At 43.2% G+C, this 13,721-nt stretch overlaps 1 protein-coding gene across 3 annotated transcripts in view; it reads left to right on the forward strand.

The window, feature by feature from the left end:
* The window catches only part of HIVEP1 (human immunodeficiency virus type I enhancer binding protein 1), a 137,981-nt gene that overhangs the window by 5,063 nt on the left and 119,197 nt on the right, over positions 1-13,721 (forward strand). For all 3 annotated transcript variants that reach the window (XM_010835877.1, XM_010835878.1, XM_010835879.1), the window contains exon 2: positions 2,116-2,258. In XM_010835877.1, the coding sequence (XP_010834179.1) occupies positions 2,219-2,258 (40 nt within the window). In that variant the 5' untranslated portion in view covers positions 2,116-2,218. The remainder of the gene's footprint in view (positions 1-2,115; positions 2,259-13,721) is intronic.

Genomic DNA, 13,721 nt, shown 5'->3' on the forward strand with positions numbered 1-13,721 from the left:
CCCCCCTCCCACCCCAAGGATTTACACTGGGATGGATAGCTGGGCTCAGTGGGGAGGCAGTGAGCAAGGTAGCAGAAAGCTGTTACTGATTGGAAATTTGTATGTGCAAATTGGAATATTTTTTGTGCAGGTTCCTCATCTTTTAGTGTCACGTGATTGAATTACAGTCGGAGTTCACGCTTTAAAAACTTATAAATATCGTGACCATTTAAAAGCTTTAAGTTGGGAGTTGAGCATTCCTACAATTTATTCGGCCTTGACGTCTGTAAATTCTCTCTTGAATCAGCAGCTTCGTCAGTTGAATGGTGGATGCTTTTAATGCAGGGCGTTGTGGAGCCGTATCTTTTATAGATCGTGTAGCACAGCGCTGGATGAAGTCCACAGTATGGACCATCATATTTTATATTCTTTCCCATGCAGTTCACAAATTGCAAATAATGTTTTTGTACAGTGCCTGCATACAGCCTTATCAAGGATAAACTACTGAAGTTAATTATAGCCTTCTTTCCTTCTATTCTCTGCTGTATTGAAACCATAAATTTCTAAAACCTTATACTGGTTATTAGATACAGTCTTTCCCACACAGGCATTCTTAAGAAGAATTAATATTTGATATTTTTGTGTGCCAGCAGTAAGCAAAGCATCCACATGGTCCCTTCAACCACCCATTGTGGGGGAATACTATTTCCTTGTTTTACAGTTGGGAAATCTGATCCTCAGAGAGGTTAAGTGCCTTAAACGAGTCCACACAGCAAGCTTTGAGCCCAGTCTGATTTGACACCGAAATATTTATTAACAGTTGTGACTTGTGCAGTAGAGCCTCTTGAGTAAACCCCCTGGAATAGGTCTTACTTCCAGCAGTAAGCGCTGAGGGTCCCTGAGTCAGGGGGTGCCTTGTTTCTTAGTTACTGACTATGGACTCAGTTCCTTTGCCTCTTTCTCTTTTAATTTTCTTATCTATAAAATGGATAAATGATAGTTACCTAAGCAGTTACCATTAGGGTTAAATTAGGTAATGTGTAGGAAGTACATAGGCACACAGTAGATTGTCAATAAGTATTTGCTTTTTTTTTTTTTTTTTCTTCTACAGTATTGGATGTTATAAAAGTCTTAAAGCGTTTCTGTTCCATTCTTGTGTCATTGCTTAGCGATTAAATATAGTTTCACATTCAGCATTGTCATCACGGGCTTTGTTTATCAGTTGTATTGCAGGAAGTTAAAACTAAGATTTTAGCTCAAGGATCCTCGAGTATCTCCTGGGAATCTTTCTGGGAAAGAGATGATTTAGTTTTGGATTAGTGTTTTGGCATATTGTATTTGAAATTGCACTTTTTAAGATGTGTAAGTCAGGTCACGGTCATGCTGCAGTAACAAATAAGCCCCAAACCTCAGTGCTTAAATCAGCAAAGATCTCTTTTATGTTTATGCACCATGATCCTGTTGCATTGGCAGGAGCTCAGCTCCGTGTTGTCAGACTTGCTGTCTAGAACAGTGCCTGTTCTTATGGCAGAGGAGGAAGAGAGCACTGGGGGATCTTACTTTGATAACTAAACGCAAAGCCTGAAAATGACGCCTGTCTCTCCACTCACAGGTTATTGGCCGGAACTGGTCACACATTCTGGCTCAACACAGGGAAGCAAAAAGAACAGTCCTAACAGGAGCCTCGAATGGAAAACCACAATAGTGGGAGAACAGCCCCAATGGCAGCCACACTTATTTACCGAATTAACCCAGTAACACAAAATGAACAAAACATGGTCCTTGTCCCTAAGAAATTTATAAATGGGCAGGCATGTACTGTATACAGCAAAACCCTTTTATAACCTCGTGATGTTGCTTTAAAATACAGTTTACTGAATTTTTTCACTCTTTTTTGTTAAAGGTACAGTGATTTTTCCCCCCACCCCGTGTTCTTACTGGGGAAGCCCAGATAATGACAAAATGACATATATTGTGTTTAATTAAAAGTAAGTCATCTTTTGCAGGGGCTTTCAGGTCGGTTACCTTTTGTTGAGTTTAGAGCAGTGCTGTATTATGCCATAACTTCTGAAGTGTCTTTTTCCTTTGAAAGTAGTGAAAAAGAGTAAAACATAACTTTTTTTTTTTCTTTTTTAGCACATGGATTAATTGATGGACCTTGGGTTTATGGAGCTACCTTTTCATGACCTGCTTTTCCTACAGTTTCTAAGAAGAAAAGGGGGCCTCTGAATCAAAGAAGATGCCTCGAACTAAACAGATTCATCCCAGAAATCTAAGAGGTAGGGCTCTGCATTAGTGGGAAGGAGGGTTTGTAATAAGTCTTTAATCAAGTGTCTCTTCGGTGGCAGCAAAGGCAGCTTGTGAGATGGTGACCCGGCCTGGTGGTGGGTCAGTTCCCCCTGTTCTGTTCCTCTCGCGCTCACTGCACAATTCCTGTCTCTCAGGAGACGCTTCAGAAATATTTGTTGAATGAATTCATTGGATTCAACAGAATTACAATGCCTTCCCAACCATTAGGGTGGGTATTAAAGTCTGAGATTTACTGTCTATCAACAGGTTCCTTTTTGGATTGAGGAATCGGAAATAAATGGTCACCTCTTCTTTGCCCACTGAATCACCTTGAATTACTTTTTTTCACCCTTCCCGCATACTTGTTTTGAGATTTATTTTTGTAGCAGCGTTATATTAGCTTGAGAAGTGGAGAGGCGTAGTTGGCATTAACGCAGACCATTATGTGCAGAACCCAGAAAATAGGTACACCAATGTATATAGGGAAGCAGTCAAAAAACATATATATATGTTTATTATATATACATTTCATATAAAAATGAGCATTTCCTTTTAACTGTGAAGAGGTACTTTAGTATTAAGAAAGCCAGCCTATTTTAGCTTATTGTTTTAAAAGATTTGTATTGTTCTAATGTGTTTTATCCACTGGGAACAGCAATTATCTTTTATATTTAGGAGATAAAAGTATAGCAGTGTTTTAAGCAAAGAACTGTTAAAGCAAATAATTCCAACCTGAGTAAAGTATCTTATGAAATATTTACTATTACAGAAAAAAATATTCTCAAGCACATGCAAGGTAAGAAATGACTTAAATTGGACAAATTAATCAAGAATGTTCCTTGGTGAAGTAATTCGGCCGGTGCCTGTAAGGTGGTGGTTGAAAATGTGGCCAGTTATGGGGCTTCCTTGAGTCTGCAAACAGTGCTTGTTTCCTGCCTAAGTGGGCTAGAAGTCTGCTGGCTCAGGTGAATGCCTTGGCCCGAGTTCAAATGGATGATTCTAGCACCAGTGTTCAATGAGGTGAGGATTCGGAGGGAGTACAGTGAGTGTTGTATGTCAGAGTCAGATGTTAGGGTCGCATAGAAAATGTTGCAGACTGACTGTGTATTTGTCTGTCTCTTGCACTAGAATCTGAGCGCCCCTGAAGTCAGGACTTGGTCTCATTTACTTCTATAGGCAGAGCCTCCATGCTCACAGCTAGCTGGGGCAGGCGTTTGGAGTCCCGAGCCTAGCTTTTATACATCATCTGTCCGGAGAGGGTGCCCTGTTCCTGTTGATCCATGTGCTCGAAGGCAACCTTGGGGCTGGCAGGGGCCCCAGCCCAGCACAGCTCCTTGCAGCTAAAAGGAGGCCACACATTTGTTGAAAGAATGAATGCATGATTGATTTGAAAGTATCATTCATTAGATCATAAGCACCAAATGCTTGTTTTTCATATTATAATATATCCTTGTTTTTAAAAATTGGAGGATAATTGATTTACAATGTTGTGTTCGTTTCTGCCCCACAACATCTTTGCGTCAGTCATAAGTGGCTTGGATGCCCTCGTCTTGACCCTCCCTCCCACCCCGCCCACCATCCCACCCCTCTCGGTCTCACAGAGCACCAGGCTGAGCTCCCTGTGTTTCATAGCAGCTTCTCACTAGCTCTTGTATATACGGTAGCGTATATATGTCAGTGTTACTCTCTCAGTTCATCCCACCCTCTCCTTCCCCTGCTGTGTCCACAAGTCGGTTCTCTACATCTGTGTCTCTATTCATGCCATAAAATACATCCTTTATTATATCCTAGATAACTTGGCTGTCTGGAGAAATGCAGATTTTTAGGCCATAGTCTTTTCCTTTTTGTATCAAATGAATGTACAGCTCAGTAGGTGTTCGCTGAACGTCCTCCTGTGTCCCAGGCCACAGGGATGAACTGATCATCAGAGGCAGGCCATGCGAGAGGACGCTGGGGGAGAGAGCAGCCTTTCGGAGATTCCCTCAGAGCGTGGGCGTCATGGTGCAGCCCAGTCTTGGGGGCTGGTTTGGAGAGGGGCAGGGTGGGAAGGAAAGGTAACCTCTGAACTGAGTTCTTAAGGCTTAGAGGTGACCCAGGAAGCTGTCAGGACAACGGGAGTACATTTCATCCTGGGGTAAGAGCTGGCGAAGCCGCTTGGGATCCAGGCTCGTCTAAGTTACGTCCATGAGCATCAGAAAAAGCAGGAAGGGGGAGGCTGGAGTAGAAGAACTGGGAGGAGTCAGATTATGAAGATCCATGAAATGTGTCTAAGTTCATAGAGGATGGAAAATGAAAGGTTTTAATAGGAAAACTTGCTTGTTTTCTGGAACTAAGATGTTTTTAAAGTTCTCAACAAGAACTTGGGATAAATTGTGTTCAGGCCCATGGGTGAGAGTCTAAAGTGTTACGATCTCTCAGCCACTGAAGAGAAGACCAGAGTGGATTAGCACAGATGATGAAGTGACTTTGCTAAAGCAATGTGGGTGGACTGGCAGGTTGGGCAGGGCCAGGGGAGGGGGCTTCATGGAAGGTGTGATGCTTGAGCCAGCCAGCTCTTTCATCTGAGGAGGAGGAGGGCCAAGCTGTTCCCATTGGGGAAGCCCAAGTAAGCAGAGCACAAAGGCAGGAACACCTTTACAATTTCCGCTTTCCTTCTGAAAATGTGTGTGAGGACTCTGTCCCCGGGCACAGTTTGGGGGTTAAAGTGAGCAAGTGAACAATAGCTACTGAAATGAAGTTTTCAGCATTTCTTGCTGACCCTTGAACAACAAGGTTTTGAACTGCATGGGTCCGTGTGTGTGGATGTTTCTCCGCCGTGGGTTGGGTGAATCCTCAGATGTGGAATCTCTGGGTACTGAGGGCTGACTCTACGAGGCCATTTTATTTATGGGACTTGGGCATCCTCAGAGGGTGGTATTTCTAGGGGCCCAGACCCGGGACCCTGCAGATGCCGAGGGATGATTGTGTTTGTATCTCAGTTGTGGGGTACATCTGAAGTACCACACTTGCGTCGCTTTACCTGTATCCTCTGCTTCGGCTTCCAGCAGCCCTGTCTCGTGAAGTTAACTCTGCCGTGGGGAGAGACCAGCTCATCACTCACCCTCTGGGCGGTGTCCTCTCAGGGGTTTCCATGAAACACATCGCCTCTTTTGAGGCTTCCTCAGAAAATAGCCTGAGAAGTACTTTTCTTGTGCTAAGTCATTAAGTCAGTAATTAAAACTTTATACTTAAATCTGAAATCATATATTAATTATGCTTCCATGGCAGTTTCCAAATATAATTTTTCTTTGGTTTATCGTTGGTCCTTCAGCTGGGGTTGGTATAGTCCCACGGACGTTCAGAGTCACAGGATAAATGTATGCAACTTTCTAGAATTTGAAGTTTCCTTGGAACAAGCACGTATGTGTGTGTGTGGAAGAGTGTATTTGTGTATTGAGGTGTCACACATGTATAAAGAGATACGTACAGGGCTCTGTCATGGAGAAGCATAAATGATTTGCCTGGATTTAAATTAGGCACAGGCTTTCCTGGTGGTGTTAGTGGTAAAGAACCCTCCTGCCAGTGCAGGAGACACAAGAGACAAGGGTTCGATCCCTGGGTGGGGAGGATCCCCTGGAGGAGGATGGCATGGCAGCCCACTCCCCACTCCGTGTTCTTGGAGAATCCCATGGACAGAGGAGCCTGGCGGTCTGCAGTTCATGGGGTCGCCCAGAGTCGGACACAACTGAGCGACTTGGTGGACACGCAAGTCAGGCACAGGCTGTGCTCCCCTAAGGAGATGGCGTTTGCCTCTCTCTGATGATGGAGGTTCTTCAGTGTAAGAGCAGGAGAAGAACTGGTGCATTAAGGGTGGGACATGAGTTTGGGGCGTAACTAAGTCAGAGTTCTCTATCTGATGGTGACCTGTCGAGTGTGAGAGTGGGGTTGGCTGAGTTCTGGTCTCTTCTCCTCGGGCCATGTAAACCAGGCGGGACCTTTGTCCTTAATGCCTGCCTGCATGGTGTGTGTGTCGGGGGGAGGGGGGAACATAGAGCCTTAACGGTGACATTTCCTTTGTGAGGTTGAATAGGAATTTCTGAAGGGCACGAGAGGTGGGCTTGGTGTTTGGAAGAAAGGCTTTATGTGTTGTCCCAGGCGAAGGGCTCCTGGCCGGCATGTGGGAGACCAGCTGCAATCGGGTCCTGATGAATGTGAACGTGACCGTGCCTCCCTCCGCAGCAGTCCTTCCCTACCAATGAGCGCCTTCCCGGGTCTTTACTGGGACTCCTGGGTAACGTAGAATGGAGGAACTGGGGACTTGCAGGGGTTCCATCTGTCCTCTTTAGATAAAGAGCTGTTTTTGTGCTCTGCCAATCACCACTGTGAAAGTTTCAAAGCTTTGGGGGAAAAAAAAAAATAGAAAATAGGTGTTAACCGTTTTTAGTTGTATTTAGGCCCAGGGTTTCAAAGGCTCATCGGCTTGAAGATTGGAAATCAGTGTGGAAAATACTAAGTATTAACCTTTGCAAAACATATTTTTGAGAATTTGGTGGGGCTGTTTTTCATTTTTATTGGTTGAGTGCATTTGGCTCTGAACCCACTGCAGAAGACGAGGGCTTTTTTTTTTCTGCTCCGAGCTCCAGCTGTATCATAAGGTGAGAAGGAACACTTAGGAGGGTTATCAGAGCGTGGCTAAGACCCACAGGTGGGGTCTGTGGATGCCCATCACCTTGGAAGATGAGGTCCAAAGCCGTGAACTTAGCTGGGGCACACTCTCCTCGCCCTGGCCTTGTTCCTCTGTGTGTCTGATGGACGGCCGTTCTCCATCTCCGGAGCTCAGCGTGCAAACTGAGCATTTCCCAGCATTTCCACGTGGCCCGTCTCTCTGGACAGTGTCCTTCCCCTTCTGCTTCCACTGTTTCCTTACTCTATGTGGGAGGTGTGTCCGCTGAAGAGTTCACTTCTTCAAGTTTCCTCCGCTTTCCTCCTCTCCCGCTGCCACCCCTATCCCTGGGATACAGTGGGTTTCCATTGCTTGTGTCTACAGGTGGCTTGTTGTACTTTGTTATTCCATCCTAATTTTTCTACAGGGACTTCACTGGCAGTCCAGTGGTGAAGACTTTGCCTTCCAACGCAGGGGATGTGCGTTTGATCCCTGGTCAGGGAGCTAAGATTGAGCATGCTTCCTGGCCACAAAATCAAAACGTAAACCGCAGAAGCAATATCGTACCAAACTCGGTAAAGACTTATTACTAGTAATTCTGTAGGCCTGCCATCTTAGCTGGGTGAATCATGTGTCAGAAGAGACAGTTTTAGTCTTCTGTGCTCAGCAAAATTGCATTCATGTTAGCTTTTTAGCAAACTACAGGTTTGTACTCTTGAAATTTGTTTATGTTTTTGAACCTTAAGTAGCAAATTCTTCTTATATTTGGTAGCCTCTGATTAGGAAACCTGCTCTAATACAAATTTTGAAGCGCTCCAAACAGATGAAGCAGGTAGTTATTACTAACTTCTGTTTCATGTGGAATTTTGCCGTAGGATTTCTAGCATTCATCCCCTTAGTACTTTTAGTTAATATAATGGTGAAGAGTTTGGCTTTATGCTATCACGGACTAGCGGGTGGCCTTGGGCAAGCTAGGAGTGTTGGTTTCCTCTGTCTGTAAAACAGAGATAATGCATGTGAAGATTCGACGATGTGTAAGCATTTGGGACAATGCCTGACACTGGATAGACACTCAGTCCAGGGACCTGTGTGTTACTTTCGGTGAAAAACTGGTTTATGTCCGACTCTTGAGTTACACACAGAACACCAGGGAATACCTGTGTGAAGCCTCTACCTGCATTTTGAAAACTGCATAAAGGAGGCTGCATCTGTGCTCAGCGTTGATCACCGGTATCCCTCCTTCTTGTCCTGACTCCTCAGGGCTTGGGATCTGGAAGAGAGAGGTCAGTGCAGACAGTCATTCGGGGAGGAAAATTCTTAGCCGCCATGCTGCCGCTCAACTCATTCAAACCTCAGCTCCTATTTTGACAGCGCTGAGTGAAGTAAAACTGGTTATTTGTTCTGTCTGTATGCAGTTCTCAGGCCACTGATTGCGAGGTCTTCTGTTTTATTATCATTGCACTGTTGTTAAAGATGATGTCGCCGTCACGTGGGAGAGCAGTGACATTCTCTGGTTCTTCACTACCAGATACATCTACCGAATACATCTGGTAGATGTGGTCCCATCTCTCCATTCCCTGGCTCCTCCTGTGGGAGACCGCAGAACCCAGCTGGGACCCCAGGTGTAAGCTCATAAGTGACTGTTTGCGTTTACTATCAGTGTGTTGACAGGAGCCCACTCTAGTGATTGTTTTGTAAAAATCTGACTGTGAATAAAATCTTACGTTTTCTTGTTATGTGGGGATTATTTGATTGAGCTTTATCTATAGAATAGGCTGAATTTTGATGATTTTTCAGATGTAATTCCAGCTGCTCGTGTGGTGTTTTTTTTACATTTGAATGTTAGGTCAGCACTTCTGTGCCGACAGCCTCAAGATTCGAGACGTTAGAAATTTTGTAGGGCAAACCATCCCATGGCTTGTAAAAATAAATTCTGTATATGACTGTAGCTAGAAAGGAAATATAGAACAAAATATAGTTTTGATGAGAAAGGTGAAAAAGCAGTTGCACTTATTAGGAACTTTCACGTAAGTAGCTGATATTATTTAGTTTGACGAGGATAAAAATAGAAGAGTAGACTGAATATAGCAAGCCACTTATTTTTCTTTATTTCAGATAATTATTTTTCAGCTCATGTTGAGAGCTTATCTGATGCTTTTTGAATGCTTATTAACATTAAGCAAATGCTTTTCTCTTTTTAAAAGCAAATACAAAATGTAATAATGTGATTAATCAGAGTAATGACTTTATTTTAGAACATTGTTGCAGAAAATATGTTCTGATGAGGAATAATTTTATCTTACCATAGAACAGAAAGATACATAATATGCTTAAAACCCTTGGTCATATGCATATGTGTTAAAGCCACACATTTTAGAATGCAATGTAATTTAAGTGAGTCTGCGCTAAAGTTGATTCTTATGTTATCTGAAAAAATATTTTATAAATTAATTAAGCACCTTATTTTTTCATTTATATTTTTAGTTCTTTTAAAACATTCAAGCGGTATTTTTTGAATATTCAGTTCAGTTCAGTCGCTTAGTTGTGTCCAACTCTTTGCGACCCCGTGGACTGCAGCACGCCAGGCTTCCCTGTATATCACTAACTCCTGGAGTTTACTCAAACTCACGTCCATAGAGTTGGTGATGCCATCCAACCATCTCATCCTCTGTCGTCCCTGTCTCCTCCTGCCTTAAGTCTTTCGCAGCATCAGGGTCTTTTTCCAGTGAGTCAGTTCTTCTCATCAGGTGGCCAAAGTATCGGGGTTTCAGCTTCCGCATCAGTCCTTCCAATGAATATTCAGGACTGATCTCCTTTAAGATGTACTGGTTGGATCTCCTTGCAGTCCAAGGGACTCTCAAGAGTCCTCCTCCAACACCACAGTTCAAAAGCATCAATTCTTCAGCACTCAGCTTTCTTTATAGTCCAGCTCTCACATCCATACATGACTACTGGAAAAACCATAGAATATTAAAAATGTTCCAGTGACAAATGACATGAAGCTCTTCTTATGAAGCACTGGGTGTTTGTAAGACTGTTGGCCATTGTTCACCATAGCACTACAGCTTATCACCAAATAGAGTCCTTTCTTCCCAGTACTCAAATCATTATTTAAGAAGGAAGTTCTTTCTGACCATTAAGCATAAAGTTTATACTTGGTGCAATATTGTATTAACTTTGACCTTTTAAAAAAATAACTTTAGAAGGAAGACTTTTCAGAAGGTTCTTAGATATTTTCTAGAACAACTTTTGTTCTAGAATATTCTAAGGCTGTGCTGCCTTGCAAAAGTATTTAGAAAGTATGTAGTGATCACAAAATAGTTGGCTGCTGTGGAATAGCAGTCACAGAATACAAGATGGAACTATAGTAGTCCAAGAGTTATTATACCCACTTAATTGATACAAAAGTTGATTTTTATGGTACTCAGGTGCCTATGTGATTAGAGTATGAGTTTGCTCAGGTTTATTTATTGTTTTATATTTTGAAATGTGCATATTTATATGTGTGCTTAGTTATATGTGCTTGTCTTCCAACTCTTTCAGATCCTCCAGTGAAGAAAAAGATATAATCAGCATCTAGCCATTTAATATTTCCGTATCCAAATAGGAGTTGATCAAACATATGGGGCAGTGTTTGATAGTTTAAAAATCAATAAAAATGATCTGAGCTGTGACACAGGGACTTGGAAGGTGGTTAAACGGTGTCAGCGAGCTCTCTCTCCCACCCCTCGTTTCTCATACGCCTTTCCAAGAGAAGTCTTAAATTTTACAGCCGGGAAAGGACGAACCTTAGATACTTAGTTCATCTTCCTCATTTTACAGATGAGAAAGTTGGGCAGAGAAGTTTAAGTGAATTGATCTCCAGCAGCTATTTAATGTCTTGTTTGAGATGATATTTGTGGAGTGGTCTTTAAATTTTTTTTCTTAATCATATTGATTCCCTTAGTTACAGTTCATTGTGGGCCAGTAGCAAGAGGGAGGTTGTGTTTCATTTTTATGATGAAAAGAGCTAGCCTGCCCACAGGTCTGTGTACTTGGCTCTAGTCAAGTGATTTTTACATGTTTGCTCGTTTAATCCTTATTACCATGGAGATGGCCGCTGTTACTACCCCCATTTTAGGGATGTGGGAGTGAGGTACAGAGAAGTTGTGGGTGGCCCAGGGTCCCACAGCCAGGAGTTTAATGTGCTTGTAACTGTCATCCACATAGGGCTTCCTAGGTGGCTCAGTGGTAAAGAACCTGCTTGTCAGTGCAGGAAATGCAGGGGATGTGGGTTTGATCCCTGGGTCAGGAAGATCCCCCGGAGGAGGGCATGGCAACCCACTCCAGTATTCTTGCCTGGAGAATCCCACGGACAGAGGAGCCTGGCAGGCTACAGCCCGTGGGGTCGCAAGAGTCGGACACAAATTAGCAAGTGAGCACGCACACATGCATGTCATGCTTCTGCTTGTTCATGTGGATAGTAGAAAGAACTCCCCAGATTAGAGCAAGACTTTGGAAATGCCGTTCACCCAGTTACAAAATGCGGGGCTTCCCAGGTGGCTCAGTGGTAAAGAATCCATCTGCCAATGCAGGAGACGCAAGAGAGGTGGGTTCAATCCCTGGAGGAGGAAATAGCAACCCACTCCACTGTCCTTGCCTGGAGAGCCTGGCGGACTCCTGTCTGTGGAGCCTCAAAGAGTCGGACACGACTGAGCGACTGAGCACAATGGTACAATGGCCACTTACAAAATAAAACTTGTCAAGCACAGCACGTAAAGCTGAGGTGACTCACAGGTGAGAAAGACCTCTCCCCCCTCTAAGTCTTTAATTGTTGGAAATCCATTTCAGAGTTGTGTACGTAGATCACAGTCCAAGTTGGATTTGCTATTGCATACTGTCAGGGGAATTTCCAAGCTCCTCAAGAGAGAAGGAACAGTTGTTCCATCAGAGATGTTTGCTTACATGATTTGCTTAGTAAGATGTAGTTGAAAGTAAAGATGTCTTGCTTAAGATGGAGAGTAGCAGTATTTAAGTGGGTGTCTCCACATAAAGGTTGAAATTTTGGACACAAAGGCTTAGAAGCTGTTTGGGGGAAAATTAATGAAAATATTAAAATTCTAAGTAAAATAAAACAGTTTATAATTTTTCCTTATGCCGTAGGTACAGAAGCATATAGAAAAAATATACTATTCTAGATATGTGTGGGCCTATATCCAGCTTGCAAGTGAAGAACTACTTTTAGCGATAAGAGATCAGAGTTAGGAGATTTTATGAGTCTTTCATTTTAGCAGTGAACAACAAATCTCCTTCTAAGAGTTTTTCATATAACCCAAAAACACATGAAAAAGTTCTCAGGGCAATGCAAAGCAACATGTATATAATTTCAGGTGATACGTTACATGCAGTGTGGAATCCTCAAAGTGAAAAAAATCTGAGTGGGATAAAAATCAGAAAATACTTATTGGAGAAGTTTAACTTTGTTCTCCTTTAAAACCTGAAGGAGGTAGAGTTTTGAGATGGATTTTAAAGAAAAGGATAGATTGACAGAAAATAAGTTGTTTTGAGACTTCCGCAAAAGAAGGGATGCGAAATCATTACAGAAGTGGTTGTTAATCTAGTTTGGTGGTTAGAGTGGATTTCTCAGTGAACTTGAAACTTTACTGAAGAAGAAGAAAGGAACCTGTTTAGATATGATATGTGTGTGTTTAGTCGCTGCTCAGTCATGTCCAACTCGTTGCTACCCTGTGGACTGTGGCCCACCAGGGTCCTCTGTCCATGGGGATTCTCCAGGCAAGAATACTGGAGTTGGTTGCCGTGCCCTCTGCCAGGGGATCTTCCTAACCCAGGGATCAAAGCCAGGTCTCCCTTATTGCAGGTGGATTCTTTACCATCTGAGCCACCAAGGAAACCCTGGTGATTTGATATATATAATGCCTATTCATGATAGTTATAAAATTAACCAAGTTGAGTCCTCTTATACTAAGTTGAGTATTTACAGAAGAGATGTCAGAGGCTTTGGACTGTCTTATCACATTTTGAAATGAAATAACAGCCTCCCCACAGAGGATTTTGAGAGCAGTGAAACTCTTGTGTATGATGCTGTAACGGTGGCTACGTGTCCAGACCCATAGAACATGCGCCAGTAGTGAGCCTTCAAATAAACTGTGTGGTCTGGATGCTGCTGCTGCTGCTAAGTCGCTTCAGTTGTGTCCGACTCTGTGCAACCCCATAGACGGCAGCCCCCCAGGCTCTGCCGTCCCTGGGATTCTCCAGGCAAGAACACTGGAGTGGGTTGCCATTTCCTTCTCCATTGCGTGAAAGTGAAAGTGAAGTCGCTCAGTCACGTCTGGATGCTAATGATGTGTATTTCATCATTTGTAACAGATGCACCACTCCGGTGGACTGTGGCCCTGGTGGGGGAGGCTGAGCTTGTGTGGAGGGAGGGGAGATCCATGCACATTCTGCTTCATTTTGCTGTGAACCTAAACCTGCTCCCCAAAAGTATATTAAAACCTAAACCTGCTCCCCAAAAGTATATTAAAACCAAAAACACCACCTGTGTCCATATGATTTGTTGATAACCAGGAAATAGGATGATGGGTTAAAAGGAGTGTCTGTCTCCGTCTCTCCCTTCCTCTTTATCTCTCATTCTCTCTCTCTTTTACTTTAGAAAATTCTCTTCATGCATACGGACAAGCCAGCATAAGCTAGTATGTGACCTCGAGCAAATAACTTGAATTTCGTGTCTTCATTGAGAACACTGCATGGGAGTAGGCAGGGGTTGGGGGCAGGGCACTGTCAACCTGTAATTTCCTTTTTAGCTTTAAAT

Source organism: Bison bison, unplaced genomic scaffold (assembly GCF_000754665.1).
Source record: "Bison bison bison isolate TAMUID 2011002044 unplaced genomic scaffold, Bison_UMD1.0 scf7180017864053, whole genome shotgun sequence".
Lineage (NCBI taxonomy): Eukaryota > Metazoa > Chordata > Mammalia > Artiodactyla > Bovidae > Bison > Bison bison.